Source organism: Rattus norvegicus, chromosome 6 (genome assembly GCF_036323735.1).
Source record: "Rattus norvegicus strain BN/NHsdMcwi chromosome 6, GRCr8, whole genome shotgun sequence".
In the NCBI taxonomy this organism is placed as follows: domain Eukaryota; kingdom Metazoa; phylum Chordata; class Mammalia; order Rodentia; family Muridae; genus Rattus; species Rattus norvegicus.
This window is the reverse complement of record NC_086024.1, coordinates 100540103-100567646: the sequence shown is the minus strand read 5'-3', so window position 1 is coordinate 100567646 and position 27544 is coordinate 100540103. Positions and strand designations below refer to the sequence as shown.

The 27544-nt window shown below is 47.1% G+C and overlaps 1 protein-coding gene across 14 annotated transcripts in view; it reads right to left on the bottom strand.

The window, feature by feature from the left end:
* Syne2 (spectrin repeat containing nuclear envelope protein 2) overlaps window positions 1-27544 on the bottom strand; it is a 313636-nt gene that overhangs the window by 18718 nt on the left and 267374 nt on the right. For 13 of the 14 annotated variants that reach the window (NM_001427326.1, XM_039113258.2, XM_039113264.2 and 10 more), the window contains 8 exons: window positions 24854-25009; window positions 22591-22749; window positions 21375-21541; window positions 8513-8675; window positions 3163-3350; window positions 2453-2603; window positions 1992-2174; window positions 639-776 (listed from right to left, as the gene is read on the bottom strand). In NM_001427326.1, the coding sequence (NP_001414255.1) occupies window positions 639-776; window positions 1992-2174; window positions 2453-2603; window positions 3163-3350; window positions 8513-8675; window positions 21375-21541; window positions 22591-22749; window positions 24854-25009 (1305 nt within the window). Of the gene's footprint in view, window positions 1-638; window positions 777-1991; window positions 2175-2452; window positions 2604-3162; window positions 3351-8512; window positions 8676-14319; window positions 17863-21374; window positions 21542-22590; window positions 22750-24853; window positions 25010-27544 lie in introns of those variants that run through there. The other variant, XM_063262185.1, reaches the window with a different exon arrangement.

Below are 27544 nucleotides of genomic sequence, written 5' to 3'. Positions count from 1 at the left end.
CTAGGCACTTGGTGGGAACAGAATATTTCCCCAAGTAAGTCACTGGTGGGCATCTGCCTCGGTGGACCCAGTGTCAATAATAATTAAGTGCCTGTTGTTTTCAGAGGCAGGGGGTTTTGATTTGTTGGTGTTTTTCTAACCAAGGAAAGAATGACTGAGGGGAGACTGTAGTGTGAGGATGAACACAATGCCGCATGCCTATGATCTCATCACCAGGGAGCCTAAGGAAGATGGCGCCATGTGTTTGAGGCCAGCCTGGGCTATATAGCAAGACACCGTCTCAAAAACAACCACAAAAGACAAACAAAACTTCCAAACTGACTGTACACAGACATTTATGGCAGTGAGAGCAGAGGTGCGGTCTGTTCTTGGCCTCACCAGTGACACCAAGGCAGCCCTGAGTGAACTCAGGTACCAGAGACACGGAAGTTGATAAAGTTCAGTCTGTAACCTAAAAAATGAGCTTTGTCCTCGGAATGAGCTGTCTACTAAAAGGCCCAGAATTAGCAATATAAGTACATAGGTGAAGTGTAGCCTGTTGCCTGGAGAATTCTGGAATTCTCAGTACCAGCTAAAACTGGCACTTGGCTGTCTTTTACAGAGGCGCCTTTCCAAGGTGCTGAGGAAGCAGCACTCACGTTCAGTTGTCTCATCTTGTCCTCAGCATCGCTCTCTGAGAAGTGCTCTACGTTGGTCAGTTGCAGGTCCATTTCTGTGAGCCAAACCAGAATGCTCTCCCTGGTGCCCTCAAACTCTTCCCTCTGGTTGGTGAAGTACTGCGAAGGAAGGAGAGGCAATGCTCGCACAACACTGTCATGTTTGGCTCAAAGGAGAGGGTGCTCAAAGCTATCAGACGGAACTGTCTCTGGGGTATCCCAGAAGCCTCAGCACTGCATCTGGAGCCTTGGGTGCTTGTCTTGGCTGTGTGGTACCCTACCCCCCAAACACTTTGGTCCTTGGCTTACACCTCAGAAAATTCCAGGGCTTGGTAATATGCAACATATTTGCGTAGGTCCTTTGAGGAATTTGAAATTCCGGGTTTTCTAGTCTAATTCAGTGGATCTCCCTATTCACAGAGGATGGGGCAGGTTGCACAGAGGTCTTCCTTATTAGTCTGCAGTGGCTTTCCCATGAGAGAAGGTTGAGCAGCTTCAAGATAGGAAGGGGCTCATCCAGGCAGGAATGGTGGCACACGTCTGAAATCCTAGCAGCTAGGAGACTGAGGCAGAGGATTAAGAGTTGTAGGCCAGTCTGGATTACATGGTGAGTCTTGGTGTTTTAACAGACACATGGTCTTTTAAACAGACACAGGGCTTAAGTGTGACTGCTCCATTTTACTCTCCAGTAATTCTGAACTTGTAAAACAGATTCATTCTCTCCAGTGAAAGAGGCCTCCCAGGTTACCACTGCATAAGGGACAGGCAGGTATTTCAAGACAAATGTGGCATTTCAGATCAAGTGAAGGTTTAGACTAGTAACAGCCAAACCAGCAAGAAATAGATTAATGCAAAGAAATTGTCTAGATTATTGGACAGCCTGCCAATGTCCTTTGAGGAGGGCTAAAAAAATAAAAATGAAAAGTCTAGGTTCTCAACTTGCTAGTCTGCTTTGAGGTTAATCAGTGGGCTCTAAACCTCAGGCAGTTACTGTCCCAATGCCCCGCACTGGCCCGGGGAAAGCAGTGCCCCAGACTCTGTGGGCAGTCCCTGTGCCAACACCTACACCATAGGGTTACAGATGTTGCAAAGAGAGATGTGTTTTGCTAACAGATCGCACAAGCAGGCTCTGCCTGAGAAGCCCTATGCAAATCCCTCTTTAAAAATGAGCATTGGCAGCCATGGACCCCTTTGTGTGAGAAGAATGTTAAGATGACTCAGGCTTTCAGTGAAATCTACCTGCTGCCACGTTGCCAGCCTGCCACGGCCTATCACATTTCACCTCTCCCTGAGTATCTCCTGGCAGCATCCCGGGGGGGGCCACAGGCAGGTTACCCTGAGTCTCCGTAGGATGGCTGTGACCCGCTTCTGCAGATTGTCCCAGCGCTGGTTGCCCTCATGCACCATCTGCTTCAGCTTGCTGGCTGTGTCAGTGCGGTTCTCTCGAGCCAGCCTCCGGTACTGTTTGTTGATGAGCTCCAACTGTGTCAGTCTTTCGTGAATCTGCCGCTGAAAGGCCTGCAGCGTGAAGCGGAGGTCAGCACCAGATAGGGAAAGGGCTGGGGAACCCCCCCTACCCCCAACACACACACTTTGCCAACCCCAAGTGGCTTGCTTCACATGGCTGCTCCCCAGGTAGGAACACCACATCCTGGGTCTGAGAGACTAGCAAGGCTGTCCTAGTGGCTGGTGGCAGTGACTGTGTGGGGACCATCTGGTCATGCAAAGTCACTTAGCAGCTTCTGAGCTACAGCAGGCTTGGCTTGTAGTGGGGGAATGGGATGGGAAAGGCTCACCTCAAACCGCTTCAGCTCCTCTTTGGCATTTGTATACAACACCTCTGAGGAATTTGGGCAGGCCGCTGTCCTCTCGGCAGACTTGAGCCAGTCCTCGAAGCGGGAATAGTCATCTAAAAACTTCTGCCACAGCCGCCAGGTCTCCTCGATTCTGACAGGAGCGGAGGACAGGAAGTTAGCACAACTGCCCACATCCACTCTTAGCGTAGTCTAACTCATTTTGGAGTTCCAATCCCCTGATAGGACCCACTTCCCAGTCTTTTACTTGAACTGTTTAGGGAGACACCCCGCCATCCCTTCCCAGGAAACAGTGAAGGATGCTGCTGCTCTTGGCCTAAACTCAATTCTTCTGAAGGACTTAGGCACCTCAGAAATCCTGATCCCAGGGCTTGGGCAAGAGGTGGGGCTGCCTGCCTGTGATTTCCTTGCTTACCCTACTAGATCTTCTCTGCCAATTCTTGGCTTTTCTTTCTTTGAAGACTAGGATTCTTGTAGCCCAGGCTGGCCCTGAACTCTCCATCCTTCTGTCTCCACCTCCTAAGGGCTAAGATGTCAGGTACACTGTGTTGGGAGTTAACTCCAAGCCTCATCGATGCAAGGCACATAGTGTACTGACTGATATATTTCTAAATGACCTCTAGAGAGCACAGTTACGGTGGCTGCGGCGTGTGTGAAAGGCTGGCCGGGTTCAAGGCCAGCTGGCTGCTTACTTCATACGCCGCTCCATCGACATGGCACAAATGTTCCTCCAGCGCCTGTCCAGGCTCCTGGTGGTCTGCTGGATTGAGTCACACTCCGTTTCATTGGCACAGGCGTCAGAGTCATGCAGGAGGACATCACAGATATTGAACACAGACTCCACCCCCGCACTGTGTTGTTCGATATCTCGCTGCAGATCCTATAGTTACAAGATAGCACCAAAGCGCTTGAGATTTGGAGGGAGGGTTGGTATCAAAGGATCCCTGCCCACTCCTAAACCAGCGGGCACAGGTGTCTGGGGATTCGAGGAGACCGAGCCTGTTACCTTCATGTAGCCCTGTGCTGTGGACTCCTGGCCAACGTACACATATCAGAACTGTGCAGCTGTGCCAGCATACAGAATTAATGTACTTGGAAGGGTGGGGGTGCCCACCATACGGTGACAGATGGCACTGCTGGCTGGGATGCTACTGCCCAGAGCTTTGGGTATGCATACACAGGACTTAATCCAAACCAGCCAATTCCAGAGGTCCCCAGTAATGATGCAATTTGAGGGAGATCTTCTGTGGAACATACCCTTGTTTAGCAGGAACTCAAAGTGATAGACTCCTGACCTTTGATGAATCACATGACTCTCATTATCTATAAAGACTCTTATGCTGAGCCTACCCGCCTGGCAGCTGCAGGCACAGGAGGGGATGGTCTCCTCATGAGCCTGCCTGACGAGGACTTTGTGAACCCCAGGGGAGAATGTTGAGGCTTCAATTGTACCCATGGGGTACAATTGAGACTGTGGCTTGGGGAGTGGGGAAGGCCTCTGGGGTCTTACCCCATGATGCAAATAGTGATGGTACTTCCTTGATTAGATGAAAATACATACATACATCATACATACACACATACACACATACATACACACATACATACACACATACATACAGATAGTTCCTGGCCATAGGAAAAAGATGGGCCATCGGATTCTGCTCTCCCCTCATTTATATAGCCCAAGAAGATTGCCTTGAATTTCTGATCCTTCCGTCTCTCAGAAGGATCATTCCTGCCCTGGCTAAGTGCTACTATGACAGATATGTGCCAACATACACAGTCCAGAAATTTTCTTTAAAAATAAATATGGATTTTTCATTATTCATTTCATTACCACCTATGTACTGTAGGTATGGGTGGGCAGGGTGGTGAGAGGGAGGGAGGGAGTGAGGGAGGCAGGGAGGGGGGAAGTCTCCCTATCATCCAGATTCTGTGGTAAGTGATGGGAGACTGACCCATGAGTCCTGGTGTCTAAATCACACCACATCAGGAAGGAACAAAGACAAAGTTCAGTTCTATGTTAATTGTTTCATTAATATGTCTGTCTATGAAAATTTACATTTTACACGGGCCACTGTTAATTACACCAAGGCTATAAATCAGACCACAAGAATATTATTTTGTTAACAGTAGCCACTGTCCCAGAAAGGCAGTAAAGGTCATTCTAGGTCACATGAGTACTGCCACCACCACCACCACCACCACCACCACCACCACCACCACCACCACCACCACCACCATCATCATCATCATCATCATTATCATCATCATCATCATGATGTCAATAATACCCTCCAGGGCACAAGTCTGAAGAAGTATTACATTTCAGCAACTGTCTGAACTCTGAGAAAAGGCATAAAGCAACAAGAAAGCCTCTCCCCATCAAGAGGAGTATGTGATAGGACTCAGAGGACCTAACCCAGTGGTTCTCAACCTTCCTAATGATGCGACCCTCTAATACATACAATTCCTCATGTTGTGGTGACCCCCAACATAAACTTTTGTTGCTGTCTTATGACTGTAATTGTAATTATGTTATGAACTGTAATTATCTGAATCAAAATGTAGATATTTGATATGTGACCTCAAAGGGGTCATGACCCATAGGTTGAGAAACATTGGCCCAAACCCTTCTTCCACCTCCTTAAGGTTGTTACACTAAGAGGACTGAGGGACAGCAGGGACCATAGGAGCTTTAAAAGCAAAGGACTTCTGAGAAGACAGGATTAAGTGATCTCAATTGTTTTAGGTCTTATTTTTGGAAGAGGTCAGACAACTTCGGGTAATTGTCTGTGATGAAAACATGAGCAAAGTTCTGAGAAATGGCCCATCCATATTTCCTGGGAGTAGGATTCTGTCTCCAGGGTTGCAGAAAGTCTGGACTTAGTGTGACAGACATAGAGGGACACTCTTCAGTAAAACCAGTAACAATTGCCTTAGTGCCTCTGCCATAGGTGTAGTAAGACCTGTTCTGCCTTCAAGAATGTCCAGTTCCAGAATCAGGAGCTATGTTAGGTTACATGGTGTGATGGTTTGAATGAGAAAGGCCACCATAGGCTCATATATTTAAATACTTAGTCACTAGGGACTGGCACTATTTGAAAGGATTAGGTGAGGCCTCATTGGAAGAAGTGTATCCTTGAGGGTGGGCTTGGAGGTTGCAAAAGCCTATGTCAGACAGCCCAGATGTATGTGTGTGTGTGTGTGTGTGTGTGTGTGTGTGTGTGTGTGTGTATCAGGATATAGCTCTAAGCTACCTCTCCAGCACTGTACCTTCCTATTGCCATGATAATGGACTAAGCATATTAAAGCATCTCCAATTAAATTTTCCTTTTATAAGGGTTGCCTTGTCATGGAGTCTCTTCATAGTAAAAAAAACAGTGACTAAAGTCCACAGTAAAGGAGACTGATTATTGTAAAGTAGCCAACCACGTGACCTTAGAATAGGAACATTCTCCTGAATATTTGGTTGAGGCCAATGTAATACCCACCTAAAAGCTGATGAGCTAGTGAAAGGGCTCACCCATGGAGAATGACCCATAGAAACAGATAGACTGCACCCCAGATCGCTGGCTCTCAACCTGTGGGTCGTGACCCCTTTGGGGACTTCATATTAGATATTTACATTATGATTCAAACAATAGCAAAATTATAGTTATGAAGTAGTAGTGAAATAATTTTATGGTTGGGAGGGTAACCACAATATGGGGCTGTTCTAAAGGGTCACAGCATTAGGAAGGGAGAGAACCACTGTTCCAGAAAAGGCGGCAGCCCTTTTGATACCTTGTTAGAACTATAACATAACAAGCTTGTGATTTTTAAGCTGCTAGATTTGTGGAACTTTACAACAGGAAATTAATATATTAACTTCTTCATAACAATGCTAATTCCCTCTATCAACTCTGCCACTGTTCTTGGTAATCATAGAGGACAAAAATTCCATTTTTGGTGACCTTAAGCTCTACAAAGAGGAAGCCTTCAAAGTGGCCAGACTGAAATTACAGACCAGTGCAGCATGGGGACAAAGAAGGCCAAGAGAGTGGCAGTTTCAGATTTTATGGCTCAAGGAGCAAATTCTCTGCCATTTAGTGTTTTGTCCCACTTTGGATTTATGAAACATGAAGACCATTTCTGGGCCCAGCCAAAGCCAGCCACATTCGTTAAGAGTAAAGATATTGCTGGCATCCATGTTCACTTGAATAAACCCACCATGCAGTGGGCAGGTATTTACAAGGCCTTGTCTATTGAGAGAATGCATGCCCAGAGAAAGTCATGCTAGATAGTCACATTGGCCATAAAGCTCAAAGTCCCGCAGCTGCGACTCCACCGAGACGCACATCCAGAGCTCTGTAACGCCCACTGAAATCACACAACGCTCAGGGCTCTCTTTTGTCCACCAAAGCAAAGACAGAATCTAGAGCAGTGGTTCTCAACCTTCCCGATACAGCTTAACACAACCTTCCTTCATACAGTTTCTCACAGTGTGGTGAACCCCCAACCACACAATTAATTTTATTGTTACTTCATAATTGTAATTTTGCTACTCTTATGAGTTGTAATGTAAATATCTGATATTAGATATAGGATGTTTAATATCCTTGTGACCCCTGTGATAGGGTCATCGGACACCCCAAAGGGGTCATGGTTCACAGGTTAAGAACAACCGATCTAGATAATCTCAGTAGGAAGACATGTTCAGCTGGGTATGTTGGTGCATGCTTTTAATCCTAGCACCATGGAGGTTGGGGGCAGATCTCTGTGAGCTGGAGGTCAGCCTGGTCTACATAGTGAGTTCTAGGCCAGGTAAAGTATACAGTGAGATTTGTCTTTAAGAAAAAAAAAGGAGGAGAAGGGATTCAATGCCTCTGATCCCTGTTTATGCCTATGTTCATGAGCATATAATTAAAGTAATAAAAAATAAACCTTTAAAAAGTGGTTTCAGGTGCATATTTACAGAAAAAAGTTATAAGGGTCAAATATGTATTCAATTTAAGGTCCCCCTTTTAAATCAATAAAAGGTCAGGTAGTGGTGGCACACGCTTTTAATTCCAGCACTCAGGCAGAGGCACACAGATCTCTGGGAGTTTGAAGCCAGCCTGGTCCACATAGTGAGTTCTAGGACAGTCAGGGCTACACAGAGAAACCCTGCCTTGAAAAGAAAAAAGCAAACAACAACAAAACAATTAAACCAATAAAAAGATAGACCTGGCTCAAGGTAATTTAAGGGTGTCATTAAAGGGTGTCCTCTGAGAAAGGCGTGGTGGCACACACCTATAAATCCCAGCACTAGAAGTAGAAGGAACAGAAGTTCAGGGTCGCCCTCAGCTACATAGCTGGTTTGAGGACAGCCTGGGTAAATGAGATCTACCTGCCCCGCCCCCTCCTCAGTCCCTTCTCCTCCCTCCCTTGCAGCAGGTATGTCACACACACACACACACACACACACACACACACACACACACACACACACACACACACTGGGGTGTTCCCTTCCAGTTTTGACTGAGCATTTGTCTAATATATGAAAGACACTGGGTTGAGTCCCAGGAGAGAGGGGCAGGTTTGAGGCTGGCTACCTTGATCTCTAGAGACTACTCTTCAGAGGCAATTTCTCAAGTGAGGTTCTCTCTTCTCAGGTGGATCAAGTTGATGTCAGTACAAAAAGGCAGAAGCCTGAGAGTTTCAAGTCAGTCTGGGTTATGGCTCAATCCAAAAGAGAAACTATACCCCTAATTCATTCCCTTCCACAGCTATGTTAAAACACAACAAAGACAAAAATAAAAACCCCATTGACCATTGAAGTTAAGGTTGGCATCCTCAGCGTTTCTTGAACTATTTCCAAAAGGGCTATGTGAAAGGGAAGGGGGATTCAGAGATGGACGCGTCACACATGAGGCGGAGACACGGGCAGGTGATTCGCTTCCTCTGGCGAAAACTGAGGCCTGCGCATGCTGGACAAGAAGGCAGATGGAGGCAAGCCTGTCTTGGTTTCCCATGGTGCCACCCTGCCTCCCAGCCCTCCTTTCTGTCACTTACCTGTTGCTCAGCAAGCCTCTTCTGGATCTCCTGGTTATCACAGACGTCGTAGACGACAGGCTTGGAGAGCTCAGACTCGATCCGAGCCAACCAGGTACGGAGGTTGCTCATGTTTTTGTCCAACTGCTGAATGAAAGCAAACGTCTCCTTCAGCTTCTTCACCCTAAACACAATGGGGGAGAGAACCAGTCATTAGCAGTGAGAATCGTGGGATGGTATGGTGCTGGTGAGCAAGCAGAAGACTGTGAATTGCTTTAAGTCACAGCAGGAACAATTTCCATGTCCGGGGTAGGCATGCTCACAGAGAAGGAGACTCCAATACTGTGGGTCCGCATGACTTCACTCAGTCAAGCCAGAAGTCCTGTCAAACCCACATGGACTCCTCCTAACACCTTGGCCAGCTTTCTGGGGGCTCCATACTGGAGAAAAAGATGCCATTTTCCTCTCTCCAAAATACCACTTCTGGATACTTGGGTCCAGTTCCGGTCATTGGTGTGTCCGAGACAATAGCAGTCAGTGGTCCTCCCTGGGTAGCTAATGATGTCTCCTATCCAATTCACTTACTTGGCTCATGATGCCTTCCCTTTATGGCCTCTGAACAAGGACAGAACACACAGCAACCCTGCCTCTTCAACGTGAGGGCTAGAGCTCCATTGAGTCTGCCTTGTGGGCTTGTTATGGGGCATGTCTGAGGAGGGAAACACCACTCAAGCACAGTTCTGCTCGCTGTCTCTGACAACCTCAGGTCCCTTCCAGCCTGTCGTGGCACGCAGCAGCTTTGAGAGGACAGATGCAGCTTGTGCTCACCGGCACTTCATGTTAACACTTGAAAGGGAGATTCGAGCTACTGAAGCAAAACCCATCTTTGTTGATCTCAAACAGGGTCTCACTAAGTAGCTCACACTGGTCCCAAACTCACAGATCCTCCTGCCTCTGCCTACTGAACGCTGGGATTATAGGTGTGAGCTTCCTTGCCGGGCTAGCTGTCATTCTCCACTCAGAGACTGACATGAAATGCTTGAATCAGCGGCTTTCCTGAGAGTCCTAAGGTAGGAAGAGTGAAAGAGTGAACGCCTGCACTGTTGATCTTGGGGATCAGGGTTATCCTAGAGATCTGAAGTAATGGTTCCAGTTCAAAGTCCCTACTTACCGATCGCCATGTGGACAGATGCCGTAGGAGCTGCATCCCCGGCAGGCAGGCAGCAATAGAAAGAGAAACTGAGATGCTAACCTCAATTCACAGGAAGTACACTGTCTGCTGCACCTCCACCAGTGCTTAACCAAACAACTTCCTCTGGCCTCCGTGCCTTCCTACTTAACACCTTTGGTTCCATTTCTGAAGACAAGTCTGATTCATGCATGGAATCTTTCAACAGTTTGCTCTCTACCCTGACAAACCAGTTTAATCTCATTATCTGTTTAACGCCTCGCCTCGAGCAATTTGAGTGACCTCTTTGGCCTCTCACTGAAAGTCGCCCCTTTCTTCCTTGGGAGCACTTCTTCAGTAACTGCCCCCTACCCGACTCCCATGCTCCTGAACACTAGGGCAAGCTAGGGCAGGCTAATAGCACTGTGGGAGACACTCCCCACTCTTCAGAAAAGAAAGGTAGCTAGGCAGTACCTTCCACACGGCTGTGCACCAGCTGTAAACAAATGCTTGTTAAAGAATAAAAGGTGTTCGGTCACTTCCCTGTAGGCTGTTTTATTTCCAGACAGGATCTTTGGTAGCTCAGGCAGGCCTTGATGCTTCTGTGTTGTCAAGGTTGCTCTTGAACTTCTGATCCTCCTGCCTTCACCTTTTTATGTTGGGATTAGATCCAAACAGGACCACTCTGGTTTATATAGTGCTGGGAATGGAATCCAGGGCTTAGTTCATGCTGGGTAAGCGACTCGACCTAACTGGACTACATTTCCTACCTCTAGGCTATAGTTTAAGTGGACCAAAGAGTCAGTGTGTTTAGATCTCACGGCCAACCAAGACATCCCTGGGGACAGCCTTCTAGTTCTCTCTGTCAGCAGTGACTTGTATGAATTTGGGAGAATCCTTTTACCTCAGCCCCTTCTACTTGTAAGCTTCTGAGGTCCCCCAAACCTCAGCAAACCTGGAGCAGACCAGGGTTAAAGTCCCATCCATGAACTCTACATCCCTGCAAGATTCTTGACTCAGACTCCCAATGCCTTACTATTTATAAAATTAAACATCTTGCAGGCGATGTGGGACCGAGATGTGACCACGTAGCCACTGGATATAATAAATGTTCAGCCGTCTAACTCTCCTTATGCTGATGAGGACACGTGATGGTAATTACAACTCAATATCTAGCGGGCTCTGAACGTCATAGTAGTGTCTGCCGAGTGTTTTACTCTCCATAGCTCGTAAGGTGGGAAGGCTTGAAAGCTGAAAAGGCTCGGGGTTTGAGTTCTGGCTTCATTAACCTCAGGTCGAAAATGGGGCCAACAGTGATACCTTCCTTCACTGGGTTGGCTGGGGGTCAGGAAGGAGATGTGTATGAAAGGCGTCTGGGACACTGTGATGAGGACAGTGCCCAGGATCCGTTTCAGGGAAGGATATTTTCCAAACTGCATCCTTGCAGCAGACAAAAAGTCTCCTTCAAAGCCACGAGATGATTTATTGAAAAGGCAGTAACAGAATCCCGGTGAGGCCTGCATATAACCATAACCTAGATCGGGCTCTCATCTCCGTGGTTTAGCACCATGCCCTTCTCACCCCATCTCACCACGCTGACTGTGTAAGGAGCCCATGCAGCTATGAGTGCCTGCCCTACTCACAAAACCTCTTACTGGAGAAGAGGCTGGCCACGGCCACTTCCTGTAGGCAGAGAGCAGTGTTCGGGCTCAGGTATCACCTCTCTCCCGTCGCTCTCCCTCTCCCCAGGATGGCAGCTCACTTCCATCAAGCACCTAATCCCAGGCCACGAAGAGTCACAGCTTTTTTCTTATTTCAACAAGAAGAGGTCTAGGGAGACCAACTTCTATACAAAGGGAGCTAGCACACAACAAATAGCCCAGGTACAACCATACTTAATTTTGCCGACCAGAGGTTAGGGGTGTTCTAACTCCTGGAGAAGGACAGGAACAATTGCTTGCCTTCCCTAGGACTGCTGTCTTTATAATGTAGTGCTCACGGCAGACAGAGGAGGGGATGGGAATAAAATACAGACTGAGCATCCCTAACCTAAAACTCGATCTAGGGCTATCATCACATTACAAGTGAAAAATTCCTCAGGAGGCCTTGTATGATAGCTACAGTCGGAAGGGACACTGACGATGTACAAAATCACCTTAGCGATGTCTATGAGAAATACCAATGAATTCCCAAGAGATCTCAATATGCAAATATCTCAAAACAGAAAAATAAACCCGAAGTATCTCTGTTCTTAAGTGTTTGGCCTAAAAGGATACTTAGCTATACTAGTCTTTTCCTGTGTAAACCATTCCTTTAAAATATCTGAATTGATATACTTTGTAACTCATAAATAAGCCACAGTACTAAAATGGACCGTCTACGTAACCTGCTAGGATTGGTCTCATATGCTACCAGATGTCAGGCCTGTTCTGGCTCACATACTTGTGACCCAATCATCTCGATGATGCTGACAGACAAGTGCTATGGCACGGTGACCGATGTCATCCCTGATGCTGGCACACAGGTGCTATGGTACTGTGACCGCTGCTGTCCTCCCCTTCGGACATGGGTTAAATAACCAGCTCAATTGCCTGGACCATTAGCAGGGGCAGGACTCTAACCTCCGACCATCTGGCCCCTGTGGCTTGTCACATACCTTGCACCCCCAGATGCACATAGATTGGGGGTAGAAGATGGGGTTTGCTGCTGTCAGGGAACACAATTCAGATACAGGAGGCAGAACATGTGCTCGTAGCCATGGGAAGAGGCTCGAAGTTGCAGATATACCGCCCACGTTTCCCTTCCAAGGCTTTCTTTCAGTACACACTTAACCACTTGCTTTGTTCACGGTTCTATGCCCATTGTGAGGATCCAATAAGTCAGAGCTGGGTCGTAAGTCTTACAGGGCTTATGCCCCTGCAACTTAGGTATGGTGATACAGTATTCAGAAGTACTTAGAGCGGGGAGGAAGTGACAGTCACCGGTTTGTCTGTTCCATGCACATGATGAAAGCCATGTTAAAGACAAGAGGATAACAGAGTACCCACAAAGCAACTTACTGTCCTCCTATGAGTGGCAGGCAAACTGCTGATAATAAGTAAACTTAAAGGCCAAGTGAAACAAGGAAAGGCAGAGGCAAAGGGAGGGATAGATGGAGCAAGGAAGGGGGTGGGAGGGAAGAGAGAGAGAGAGAGAGAGAGAGACAGACAGACAGACAGACAGACAGACAGACTGATTCTGATTGATTTACCCTAGTGAGTCTAACCTGCTCTGTGGCTTAACCTCTGTCTGACACCCTCAATGCATTGGAACCAGAATGTTTCTCCAGCAATCACCTGAGAATTTATTCCAGGAATAACCAACAAATTGTTGAAGTCTAAATAGTTCTGTTACCCACAGAAGCTCAACTGTCACCTTCCCTGGGTCGGGAAGCAAGTGCCCTTGGCTAATCCCGATGGCCGACCTCTACACGTTAAGCCTCACTCATATGGTTCTCACAACACTCAGATCTTCGGTTAACATGAGGAAACAAGGAAACCTAGTCAAAGACCAGCCCGTTGGCTTGGTGTTACAGGACTGACACCAGCTACCTAGGCAGTTTCTGTGGTCCCCACCTCTGCACTTGCCCCTGGTCATTCAGGTAATAATATTTCTCATGCATTACCTCTGAACATATGACATATACCTCAGTTCCAGGACTGACGATCAAACAGTACTGCTGGGTATAAAGGAGGAGCCACCATCCCAAAAGACCTTTTTTTTTTTTTTTTTGTTCTATGAAACCAAACAAAATTAGGGTCACAGAGCATCTGTAGAATAGAAGAGTTCTATTATAGATACAGGGCCTAATCAAGGTGAATAAAGTTTTTTTTCCATCTTAACTAGAGGTGGCTCCAAATACAACACTGAAGAACACAGCTCTCCTTCGAGAACAGTCAAAACGAAGGTGGATTGGTAATCAGTGCATATGGCAAGCAGAAGTCTTGCTGGGTATATGAGAGGCTTTAAATAGCAAATGCTTTATTTATCTGGAATAATTCATATTCATGCACACGGGGTAATGTCCCTTTCAGCCCTGTTCTGGTGGTAAACAGTATGAAGTGTGCGGATTACAAAAGCTCAGGCAGGCATAAGTTAAACGATGCTTCTGTCCATGTGGACCATGTAACAAAATTAATAAGGAGAGCTGAAATGATCAATAGTATCCGAAACTGGACCCAAGGAAATACTCAAACCCATAGGCAGCTGTCAGTTGCTGAACTCCATCTACCAAGCTTGTACAATTTTATCCTTTGAAAGAGCTAAAATCTTCATAGTAAAAATCATTAGTTTCCACGCCCTGATTTAAGGGCACAGGCAGTACAGTGCTTTTTGGAGGCAGTTGCTTCTCTGAAGCATCTCTGATGCTGGGAGATTTCTATTTTCCACACAGCATAATCCCATCTCTGCCTGGCTTGTCAGAGGTAGGCTGCGCACAGCACAAGCATGCTGACGCCAGGAGAGAACCCATCCCCCGATGGCTGAGTGCACACACTCCGCAGCCACCATCTCATCTGTGATCTCTATTGTAACCGAAACGAGTGAGCCAGGCGGCAAGACACACAGCGATAGCAGGGGCCACCTGGGTCACGGGTGCGATTGCCGCTGAAATGGCACTTACTGTTCGTGAGAAAAAACCATTCCTTAGGTTTCAGCGGACGCTCCAAGTTCCCGGCTGCACCTCCACCTCCTGGCCAGGCGGCCCCTCCCCCTGCCCAGCCTGCTCTCTTCATTCACTGGCTCAGCATCTTCCAACCAGGCCCTCCCCAAGGCTCCTCACCGGCCGCGGCGGCAGCACCACCCTGGTTGGCTCCCAGGCACAGGGCAATGCCGGCGAAGAAGGAAGGCACCTTTTTCTATACTCCGCAATTTTTAATCTGCTTTCCCCCTTGCAATAAAGAAACCATCTCTCTCCAGTATTTTGCTCTCTCACACACACAGCCTTTGTTCTGACGCTACAGGATTGCGAGGCTGAGGGGAGAAAGTCCCGGCGTTATCTTGGCACCGGGTTATTTATGAAGTGCTGTAAAGCCAGGGAGGAAACGTTTAGATTGGGAACATGGGAAAAAAGAGATTTCTGGTTTATAATTTCTGTGTCACGTTTACAAGCAGCGGTGAAACTGGAAGCCCGAGCCATGGGGCGGGGGTGGAGGGTGCCTTCCACCGGTCCTGAAGGAGACATTTCCCTAAGGAGCTTTCCTCTGGCCTTAGAGCTGGAGTCCTGCCCGAGAAGGCCAGAGTTCATTTACACTATTCTGCTGACTGTGACGCAGGGACTCCACAAATGGACCTCAAGACAGAGGAGGAGACTTTAGCTTCTCCCTCGTGAGTTTCCCAAGGTGCAGAAGCACAGAAATCCTTCTTTCTCCAGTGTCAATGTCTCCGGCTTGTTTCTTACCCTATTTTGAGACTTGAGCTCTTGTGTTCCTACAACCCACGCCTTAGCCGTTACTGTATTTCCCACCTGGAACACGAAGTAAGTCTTCTCTACCAGTGGAACAAGGTGTGCAGGCTTGGCAATATTTTTCCTAAAATGTGGCACTTGCTTTGCTCCTTGCCACCTGCTGGGCTGCTCCTGTGACCTCCTATGTGGGAGACTCTGGTGCTCATTCCCTGACCATGCACATCCGCACATCCGAGCAGTTGGCTTCCCATCTGTTGCCTGCTTTTCCCTTGGGGAAGCCCTTGACTCCTAGAAGACATTTCTGCTCCCGAGGTGGAATGGTTGGGTTGACGGCAAGGAGAGTAGGACTGTGTGGGGCCCACCTCCAGCTGGCCCTTCTCCACACCCAGTGGCCTCCATAGCCTTCCTAGCACCTGTAGTGGCTGGAGTAAGACAGCTTCCTGACTAGAAGCTTTGTTTGGCCTCTCATAGTGACCTTGAGAAGTTACAGCTAGAAGGAGGCCCATTCTACATAGGATGAAAAACATCCGTAACCCATGGCTACCAGGGTCAAAACTGCTGAGCTCAGATGACATTTTACTTACTATTAGCATACATGAAATGGGCTTCTCTTAGGGTTGGGGATTTAGCTCAGTGGTAGAGCGCTTGCCTAGGAAGCGCAAGGCCCTGGGTTCGGTCCCCAGCTCCGAAAAAAAGAACCAAAAAAAAAAAAAAAAAAAAAAAAGAAATGGTAGAAGAAATAGGAAAAGTAGGTAGGTTTAATTTCTTTCACTGTCTTTCCAGGGGTGTGATACTTCTGAAAGCAAAAGAGTCATCCAGTGTCAACAGGAAGGGACTAGCCTTTGGTTATACACTACCGCCTGAGCCGAAGTCTCTCCTTTAGACATTAGCATAGAATACTAAGCTCACTCAGATGGTACCATTGAGGAAGCACTAAAGCCAACAGTAGCATTTTCCTCAGAAACTGTAGATAAACAAAATGAAATCGATCACTAATGTTCCTCTTGCAAGGGAGATTTGCTAGTGTAAATCTTCCAAGGGAGCTCTTTCAGGGACTAGAAATGTCCATAGGACCATTCATCCACACTGCTAAAGTTAGTCTTTAAAACTGGTCCCACCCTAGGGCTGAGGAGCTGGTTGGGAAAGGGTGAGTCACCCAAGCGTGAGGACCTGTGTTCAGATCCCCGGCACCTACATAAGAGCTGAGCACGGTGTTATTCCTACTTGTATCCCCAGCTTGGGGATGGGGGTTTGGAGGCAAGAAGACTGATGTTTGCAAGATCTCATTGGCTAGATACATAGCTAATCCTTGAACTGGGGCTCAGTGAAGGACTTTGCCTCAAAATATAAGGTAGAGAGATCTATCAGGGAAAGATACCTGATGCATACCATGTCATCCCAGATTTTGTGAAGTGGCTCAGCCAAGATATGTAATACACACATCCTCCCACCCTCACTGACTAAACATTAAGACAGAGGGCACAGTCCCTGCTTCACATAACACAAGGTGCCAAATCTTCCCCTGACTTTATTTCCAATGAAATCTAATTGGGAAGGCCCTCTTGGAGCCAAGGTCCCTGTTGGCTGAACACGTTCATTTCTGTCATCTCCCTGTACTTTCATTAACTCCACTTCCTCTTAGAGGACTGTACATCTGGATGGCTCTGAAAAAAAAATTTCTAAGAACTCGCTTGCCCTCCTGTATTTAGTTTTTTCCAAGTCACTTTTTATATACAGCATCTAGGAAACATAAGGAAGAGGGGCTAATGACTACGGTTAACAAGGTGTAGTCTTCATTTATTCTCGAGTGAGCAAAGAAGTCTGTAACTCATATTCCTTGTCACAGAGTCTGACTGGATTCTAGCTAACTATAGCCCAGGGCCTGTGTAATCTTACGTGAAGGCATCTTGGGCTTTCCGGCCCTTGTCCAGGTTATCTCAGGAGATGTACCCTCAGCTTCTTACCCTGCAGCTTCTCTGCTTTGGGGACGCTGCTGATGCTGAGCACTTTCTAAGTGGAGCAGACAGTGGTTCAAGGCTAAGCCCTCTCTTCCTGTTGTGGTTATCAGACATCTTCAATGAATGTCACGGGGACAGATGTGGGTGGACGGACCCTCGGTGGTCCTGCCACCATCTCGTCTGGATCTCAGTCTGCACAGGTGCCCTACTAGGGAAGCAGGAAGCCAGACTTGTGCATGGAGAATGAGGCTCGAGACTCAGTCACACATTTCTGACTGACTTCAGTCCACTGTTCATGTTTCTCATGTGTCTTCCCATCAAGAGTACCACTCCTGGGCTCACGTCAGAAATGAAGGTCTTAGCTCCACCCAGCTCTAGACGTGGGACACCGGGCAGGGGGATGATGCTTGCTGAAGCTTGAGAACCACTGTCTTCCAGCACACAGTACCTGACTTGAGTCCTAGGTTCTAGAGAGACCTCCCTTCCCTTCTCTGAGGTACAGCTTCCCTCTCTGAAAATGAGGGCTCAGACTGAGCGAGCAGTATTGATTCCAAGAGCCAAAATGGCTGATGTGAAGAACCTGGCTCTGCTCCCCCCAGACCCCCAGGAGCCTTGCTATCTGAAATGATCAGATGAAATGTAGCTTTAAGAAATCCACTGTGGGGGGCTGGGGATTTAGCTCAGTGGTAGAGCGCTTACCTAGGAAGCACAAGGCCCTGGGTTCGGTCCCCAGCTCCAAAAAAAAGAACCAAAAAAAAAAAAAAAAAAAAAAAACCAAAAAAAAAAAAAAAAAAAAAAAAAAAAGAAATCCACTGTGGGGGTTGGGGATTTAGCTCAGTGGTAGAGCGCTTGCCTAGCAAGCGCAAGGCCCTGGGTTCAGTCCCCAGCTCTGGAAAAAAAAAAGAAAAGAAAAGAAATCCACTGTGGGGGCTGGAGAGATGGCTCAGTGGTAAGAGCACAGACTGCTCTTCCAGAGATCCTGAGTTCAAGTCCCAGCAACCACATGGTGGCTCACAACCATCTGTAATGGGATTGGATGTCCTCTTCTGGTGTGTCTGAAGACAGCAACAGTGTACTCACATATATGAAATAAATCTTAAAATAAATAAATAATTGGATATATATAAGAAAGAAAGAAATCCACTGTGGGGGCTGGAGAGATGGCTCAGTGGTTAAGAGCACTGACTGCTCTTCCAGAAGTCCTGAGTTCAAGTCCCAGCAACCACATGGTGGCTCACAACCATCTATAATGGGATCTGATGCCCTTGCATACATAAAATAAAATAATCTTAAAAAAAGAAAAAAGAAATAAAGAAGCCTGTTGTAATGTTGCAGTAATTATTTTGAAATTTGTTGAGAATAAACCCAGAGTAATAGCTTTTCCTTTTTCTTTTCTTTGTTTTTTAACCAGCGAATGAGACCTGGCTTTGTGAGTTTTAGAGTTCTGAATACCAGACCAAGCCTTCAGCTTTAACTTAGGCTTATGGTGAAGATCTCACAGGGGCTCTACCCACTGTGTGTTTCAAACTAGAAGGGTCTATGGTGGCAGGAGGCTGACAGTTGCCTGAGTTGAGATCCCGATTGCATTCTGGGCTTTCTCTATTAGTTTGGGCAAGTTACTTAACTTCAGCCCTCAGTTTCTTTATCTGTAAAATGGGATGATGGTACCAATCTTTCAGAATTACATTAAAAATTAAGTGAGGGCTGGAGAGATGGCTCAGCAGGTAAAGGTGGTTCTTGCCAAATCTGGTGACTTGAATTCTACCCCTGTGATCCACAGGACAGAAGGAGACTCCCACAGGTTGTCCTCACACCTCCATACATGTGACCAGCGGCCATTTCTGTCCCTCCCCATAAGTAACTGTACTACACAAAGGTGAAGGGACACCATGCGTACAAAGCATGAACTCAACTGGCAGTCGAGATATCTGCTGCTGTTGCCAGTCACTGTGTCCGAGAAGGCTGGTGCACTTTCAGCCGCTGCTTTATCTCTTTTTCTACCAAGGAATTGGCCAGAGGGGGGCAGCCAGTGAGAAGCCAACAGCCTGCTAACGTCTACACAGTGATCTAAGCGAAGAACACACGCTACCCCCTCTTCAGAAAGTATGAGCTAGGCCCTACTCTTGAATGATGCACGAGCAGGTGTGATGTCATCATGCCCTTGATTAGTGTCAAGGAGCCAAGCTGACTTAGAACCTGAAGAGCATGACAGTGAAGCCACAGTTTACCCAGTGAAAAGGATCTTTTTCTCACCTGTCAGAATATGTATTCATTCAACCACACATGCGCCAGTGTTATTAGCATGTACTGTGAGTGTGCGTGTGTGTGTGTGTGTGTGTGAGAGAGAGAGAGAGAGAGAGAGAGAGAGAGAGAGAGAGAGAGAATGCACTCATGCCGCACCATCGACATGGAGGTCAGAGGACAAGTTAGTGGTGTCAGGTCTCTCCTTCCACCTCTGGTTGACTTCTGGGGACCCAGATCATCAGGTTTGCATGACAAGGGCTTTACCCAGTGAGCCACCCTGCCTGTCCAGATGTGGGAAGGACCACTCTTTCCTGGATATAAGCAGGAGAACCTGTTTCCATTTCACAATGAAAACCATAGAGAATTGGTCCCCAAACAGACGTCTACGTGCTTTTGTGGCCCTATGAGAAATGGGCGACACCTGTCTGAACGGTGTGTAGCAGCTTTGGACGTGCTGCTGGACACATCTGGAGGACCTCAAAGCTGGCTCAGCAAAGTAAAACCACACACTCAAACTTTTCACAATGAATAAACGGACAAGCCGGGAAAGGCTCGAAATGTAAGCCTTGCTTCTGCCCTAAGTTTCTGTGTGTTTCATTTTCAAAGGCTTATGAGAGAAGCTGCCTTTAGCCCGGCCTCTTCCTCCAGCCAGTTCCCCTGGGTCTTTCCTTCAGGAACTTTGTCACCACGAAGAGACCATGATAGACTCAGGCTTTACCAGGAGGCCAAGTCTGTGGGTGACATTCAAGGCCTCGATCTCTCCTAGTGTCATACACTCGAGTCACTGGGGCTTCTTGTCCCTTCCTGGTGGCGTTTCTCCTGGTCCCCATCATACTCCCACTGCCTGCAGTGGCCATCGGGAGTTCCACATCTTCACTCGGGCCATCTGGGTGGCAGCTCTTTCCTTGTCTCCACCCTCCATTCTCAGAAGATAGGATCTGGACCCTCCATACCCTTGGCTCTACTGTTGCCAGACACCCACTCCGGGGAACTGGCTCCTCTTACTTCCTGCCTGCTGGGCTCGCCCCGCCTGGCCATTGCCTCTGCTGACTGAATCCGGCTCACTTACTGTTTCCAGTGGTCAGTGAGGTAAAGGACTCGCCACGTCATTAACACCATTCTATTCTTATCTCCGAATCTTAACAGTCGCTCCTCTAAACTCCAGATCATACTCACGTTCACACCTGAGCACACCGTCCTACGAAACGCGTGCTGGGCCAGTGGCAGACAGTGTTACCCGAGTGGTCCCAAAGAAGACATCTCTGAAAACCAGGTTGCAATAGCAACACGTGTGGTCAGGGGAAGACGGTGCTGCCTTTCTTGAGAAGATTTGAAATGGGAAGTCATCTACAAAGTTTGGGCGTTACCGCTGTTTGGTGGGAGACAATACTTCTAGCTCTCTTTTGGACAAAACTGCACTGGAGACAGAGCTTTGTGGTCACATCTGAGGACAAAGGACCCTTACTTGGCCCCTGCTGTGGGGGCAGTCAAGGGCTCCCAGCTGTTACTATACAGAGTAAGGCAGGAACAGGCGGGCATAATTTCATGGGGGACACGTTAATTCCAGCATGGTGTGATGGTTTCTAAGGGAGAACTCCCCCTGAAGATCTCTTTCAAACTAAGTTTCCAACTCTTGTTTAAAACAACTCAGCTGGGCACAGTGTCAAGTGCTTGTAGCTCTGGTTACTTGGGAGGCAGAGGAGAGAAGACTGGTTCAAGGCTAGCCTGGGGAACTTAGCCAGACTCCAGGCTCGACAATAGCAGCAGCAATCAAATAGTAAGTCAGTGGTGGAATACTTGTCTAGCATGTAGTTTAATCCTTTGCAGCATCACAAACAACAACAACAACAACAACACACACACACACACACACACTCCTAATTCATGTCAAGTTTTACTCAAGTATCATTTCCACTTATTCAAATTAGAATTTCTCCTCATCTCCCCTCAACTGCCAATCTGTACGCCTATAACCTGCCCGGTTACCACACGGGAAGACCAGACTCAGCTCACCAGCTCTGTGAGGAAATCTCTAAGAGTAAACACAAGTTATCTCAGGCCAGTTCTCACCTTGATCCGATGACGTCAAAAAGATGCTGCCATCGGTCGTTGATCTTGCTGAGCTTCTCCTCCATCTCTGCCGCCTTGGCCTTGCTGCTGGCCTTCATCAGCTGCTCGCCCATCTGCCTCAGCTGCAGCTTGTTTTCCGTGAACAAGCTTATCTCTTCCATACAGTCCTGACAGGCACCAAAGCACAGGGCCCTGTCACCACGAGTCATCCCGCTGTAGTCTATCGAGGCTGATACTGAACTCCAGGCAATGCTCCTGCCTCAGGCATCCTGGTGATGGGATTGCAAGCTCGGACTACCACGTTCCCTACATTAGCCTACTTGTTTGTTTTATTTTATGGACATTGGTGTTTTTCCTGCATGTGTCTCTGTGTGAGGCTGTCAGATCCTCTAGAATGAGTTACAGACAGTTGTGAGCTGCCATGTGGCTCCCGGGTCCTCTGGAAGGACAGCTAGTGCTCTTAACCACTGGGCCATCTTTCCAGCCCTGGCTACATAAGTTTTAATTGGAAACCAAACCAAAACAAAAACCTTACACTGTCAACAGTTCTTCAAGGAATGGCTATGCCAGCTGATGACTACAAAGGATTTAATGCAGTAATGACTTTCTCGGGCTATGTAGCCCAGACAGGCCAGCAGCGACTCCCCAGTGCTGGTGTAGGCATGTTCTTTGTCTTTATCTTTGCAGTGCTGAGGATTGGACTCTGGGCTTCATGCCTGCAAGGCAAGAACTCTACCAATTGGGCTATGTCCGAGCCCCGTCAGGTTCTTTCTTAATGAACGACCCTTCAGTTGCACATCACAAATATGGAGCAGAGGCTAGACAGATTTGACCAAAGTCAGCCTGAGGTCAGTTTCCCAGGGTTTATGGAGAGGTGTTTTGGGCGACTGTACAATGATGCTTGACTGACCTCTTCTAGGAGCCCCATTGCTGCAGGCCTCTGACTCAGGTTCTACTAAACACTCACTAGATCCCATCCCTGGCTAGTCTCCCTGACTGAGGGAGGGAAAGCAGCCCCCCTCGGCAGTGTATCCACCTACAACAGACTCACACTTTCTCTCTCTCCCATCCATCTCCTCCTTCAGAAAAACCAAAAATAGTCCCTTGAAACTTGTACGCTGCCAGTAGAAGCTTGGGTGACACTGTAGGTCCTGCAGCCCTGCGGAAGCCATGGCCCTCCTCCAGGCATCCCCTGGGGCACCCCGCCCCCACTCACCTTCTGTAACTTTTCAATCATTTCTTCAATGCTGACATCTGCTGTCTGAAGAACTTTGTTTTCCATCTGGACCAGCCAAGCACATAGTTCTTTGTTTTTTTCATTGAACATGATCCATGAATTGAGTCTGTCTTCAATCTCCTGCTTGCGGACAGCCACCTAGGTATGACATGCATTGGGCAGCTGAGGACAGCAGGGAAGGAAAAATCCTGCGGCTCTCAACCCCCCCAGCACCCCCACCTCACACACCATTTACACGCACAAATGCACACAGAGGCCATACACTTTTGTCAGCGTCTCTAAAACCTGCTTCCTTTTCTTAAAACCTCAGACTTAGCATTAACAAAAGTTTTTTCCACCCTTGGTGACTGCCATAAAAAGCGAACAAAAGACAAAATGACAGCGGCGCTTTGCGCTCTGTATTTACCGCCATCGAGCCTAAAGTCAGAAGGATTAAGGTGGGCGAAGAGTCAGTCATGGCTCAGCTCCGGTTTTTGGGTTTCCTTGTTCTTTCAGTATTTACATTTACTGCTCCGTCCATGCTAACTTCCAACTTCTGTGGCCCAAAGCTTTTCCCCTTCGAAACTCTCCAAGTCTTTATATCCAGAAGGCAGTATCCTGCTTACTTATTTTAAAGATTAACTTACTTAAATCCAGATCACGAAGATTAAAAAAAAAAACCACAAACCCCCCCAAAACACCCAGTCATCATTAGTAATGCAAATGAAGCGGAAACCTTTAAAGTAGTAAAAAGAGGTTTTTTTTTTTTTTAGTATTTAAACAAAACAAAAACAAAACAAACAAAAACATCAAATGCCAAACCAATTCATTTAATTTACCTTGTTATTACACACTGTAGTTTTTGTCTGGAAACCATGACAATGCCAGCAAAAATTGGTCTGGAGCGAGCAGGCTGACCCCCAAATGCCCAGTGTTCTATTATGCTGACATCAGGCAAGGGGCTTCCCTCCCTCCTTAGAGGGCTATGGTTAGCAACTGACCTTACATCTACATCATTCAAACCAGCCTTTCTAAATGTCCATCTATTCTCAGTTTCTGAGAAATCACTGAAATCTTGAATGAGGTGGTATAAAATGGGGTAGCTAGGAGTTCTTCCAGTAGTTTTAGCACCCCACTTTATAGAAGGGGAAAGAGGCAGCTGCACTCTCCTGAGACTTTTTTCTCCTCATGTACAAAAGAACTTCTGCTCTTCCCAGAGTGAGGTCAAGATACCAAATGCTCCCATGTCCCGCCCAGCCAAGTGTATTTAAAAGGCCCGAAAATCTAGCCCTAGAAAAACAAGCATTTTGCTTCCATTCCTCCAGAAATCTGTTTATTTTAGCTTTTAAAACTTCTGGCATTGTGTGCCAGGACTGAGTCCACAGTGGTAACAATCAGGACCAGCTGGGTGTGCTCTTTGAATCCACCCTCACTCTCACAAGACTTCTCACAGATCCTGAGTATTTTCTTTACATAAAACAGGAATTAGAACAATTTAAAAGACAGAGTACATTGTAACCACTAAGAATCAGGTTTTGATAAAGTATATTATTTACTTCAAAGTGTAATTAAAATGGTCTTTAGAACACAGGTATTCAAAAACGTCAAAATTCATTAATAGAAAAAAAATGAGATTAAGGAATTAACTTTTCCTGAGAATTATATATCCTTAAAACAGGGGTCTTAAACTGAACCCTTTAATTCCACCTTGATATCCTGTCACAGACTTGAACTGTGCAATAGGTAAACACAAATCCGTTCTTATCCAGTACAACTGATCTGCGAGGTCATTAGGCTGTAATCACTTCCCGGTGTAAGAGCTCTTAGGGCCAAGTATCTGAGTGCGCTGGAAGCCTGGTTCTCATATAACTGCTTCCATGCCTGTGGGCATCAGGGCGCTGGCGTTTGGAAGAGGAGAGATACACAGGGGGGTCAGAGATCTCTCCAAATATGGAGGTTAGCATTCTCTAGCAAGTCACTTGCTTACATTCCAGCTTAAGGTGATCTTAAGAAAACAAAACAAAAAACAAACAAGCAAACCAACTCAGTAGAAGTTCCCAAAGTTGCACAGTGAACTCTGTTAAAACAAAGAGGTCAGTCTGTTAAGACCGATTGCTGCCTCCCAAAGGAACCAGCAGAGGCACCGAGGTCCCAGAGCCAAAGAGCCCCTACTTCAGCAAAGTCAGGGTCCCTTCCTTTGGCCTTTGGCCTTGGGACGTTTCGCTCAACTCTTCATAGCCCCGAAGGCAGCGTATTGACTTACTCTCAGGCAGAGGTCCTCCCATTGTCTATGCAAAAGCTCGATCTGCTCCTTCAGAACCGTCATGTCCTCCGCCAGGATGTGCTGGCTTAAGTCGGCCTTCATAGTTTGAAGCTCTTTCAAGTTGTGTGTCCAGTTAGCCAGGGACGTCTCTACTTCCTGCATTTAAATACGAGAAGAAAGGGGAAAATGCCTTCAACTCCAGCTGCTGTTGTTTCCAAACCTGTAGGCTAATCCTTTGATTAGACTCTGGGGGAGGGGAGCCTGGGAAGGGGAGGGACCTTCGGAATGAGAAACAGCCGCTCCCGCAGCCCTGCCTGGCTGCCTCTAGTCACCTTTCTCTCAGGGGGACAGTCTTTGCTCCCTTCCAGCTCATTCCCTCAGGTAACTGGAGTTTTATAAAGTCATTCTGTTGGGAAACCACCCAGGCCCTTTTACCAGCCCTTAGAGGGCACAGTGTACGTCATGTAAGAAAAGCAAAATTTGCACACATTTCTGGATCAAGACCTAGAAACTATGTTAAGAAGTCATATAAAGTGTGATCTCTCGCCTTCAAAATGCCAGGGCATACCATTAACACTGTGGCTGGCCATCGGAAAATGACAACTTCTGTTTGGAAGGAATTATTTTTGATTTTTCTAAATAAATGAATATAAAGGAGGGAGGAATTGCTTGCTAATAACTGGCAGCGATTAAATTAGCAGATAGTCTCCTATATTTATCATCAATTCATTCATTAATTAATTCATTCATGTGTAGGAGATTGAACCGAGGGTCTCACATTAGCTAGGCAGAGATTATACCACTGAGCTAGATACCATGAGCTTCAATTAGTTTTTAAAATTCAATGAAATGTAGCAAATAATAATGATAATGATAATAATAATCCTTTTCACTACAGAGGGAAGTGAAAGGGACTGGCCCAGACACCCCAGGGTCTATTAGGTTTTAGTTGTGTTTAGGGTTCCTGATGTATGGCTCTCACTTTCCAGGCCTCTGTTCCTGCCCTTCAGGTGAAATCTGAAAGAAGATACTGTATCATTTACACCAGAGATCAGGGGGAAGAGTGGCTACAGCACCTAGGCACTAATTCCTGTTGAGATTTTTTTTCAGTGCTCTAAAAGTTAGAGTGGTGCGATTTCTGAACTCGCTAAATTCTCTGTTTCTCATAAAATGGTCCAGAGGAAACTTTCAAAGTTTACATAAAAATGGCCAGGCACAGTGATACACAACTTTAATCCCAGGCACTCAACCATGGCGCTAGATCCCCAGCCTGGAACCCCTGCCCAGCCTGGAACCCCTGCCCAGCCTGGAACCCCTGCCCCGCCTGGAACCCCTGCCCAGCCTGGAACCCCTGCCCAGCCTGGAACCCCTGCCCAGCCTGGAACCCCTGCCCTGCCTGGAACCCCTGCCCTGCCTGGAACCCCTGCCCTGCCTGGAACCCCTGTTTTCTGGTCTCATTGTTCCTCTCTTTTCTCCCTACAGTGCATGCATGTACATGCACATACACACCCGCACATGTGCACACAACAGCTATGTTGTTAGCATGTATCTTTCCAACAGAATATACTGACAGAATGGCAGGGACCAGGACTACACACTGCTGGTATACACCCTTCTCTTTTCAAGTTGCTTTGTGTCATGGTGTTTCATCCGGGCACCTGCCACACGCCTGGTGCGTACTGGATCATTAGATATCAAAATGTCTGAATGAAAGGAAAGCAGTTCATCAATCTGTACCAATAACCTTTTTGTTGTCATCTATCTGGTTTTGCAGTGATGGGGACTGAAGTCAGAGCTTCATGCATGTTGGGCAAATGACAGGGTCTTACTATGCAGTACTGAATGGCCTGGTACTTGCTATGTAGCTTAGGCTGGGTTCCAACTCCTTGTAGTCCTGCCTCAGCTTCCTAAACTGGGATGAGAGGTTTTAGACACCACACAGGGCTAAGAGCGTAAGTGTTCTTAAGAGAAAGACAAACAAAGGAATCAAATGATACGCAGGGAGGTCTAGTGAGCTAATTACAGCCATTGACCACTTCTGTAGACACATTCCAGAGACCACGCCTCAGATCTGGAGTGTGTTTCACGGACGAGTACTGACCTAGCACACAAGGGGCTCTGGGTTCCTTCCCTTGGAAAAACCATCCATCCACCCAATCGAAGAATGCTACTTACAGCCTTTAAGTTAAAATGCCCCAGATTTGCTAGAAAATGAGCAAAAGAGAATAAGACTATCTTTAGTCTGATAAATGGTCTGTACAGCAAAATTACTTGTAAGGTTCCAGTTACCCATATAGAGCATGATGTAAAACTTCAAGTTGTTTATATCAGCGTATTACCAGGGTTTAGCTGGATTCCCTACAGCGACAGGGCAGCATGAGCCTTGTCCTGTGGTGTTAGTTCATAGTGAGACTGTCCAGTCCTGGCTTTCTGCACTACCATTTGAACTGAGGGGCATGGTGTAGATGCTTGGTAAATGCTTGCCACGCAAGAGAGAGGATCTGAGTTAGATCCTCCTCAACTTCCCTGTGACAAAGCCAGGCATGGTAGCACATGCCTCCCAGCACCAGGGAGGTGAAGACAGGAGGATCTCGGGCCTGCCAGCCAGTCTAGCAACAGTGAAAGCTGTTCAGTGAAGCTCCTGATCAAGCAAATCAAGTGGAGAGCAATGGAAGAAGGCACCCGACACTG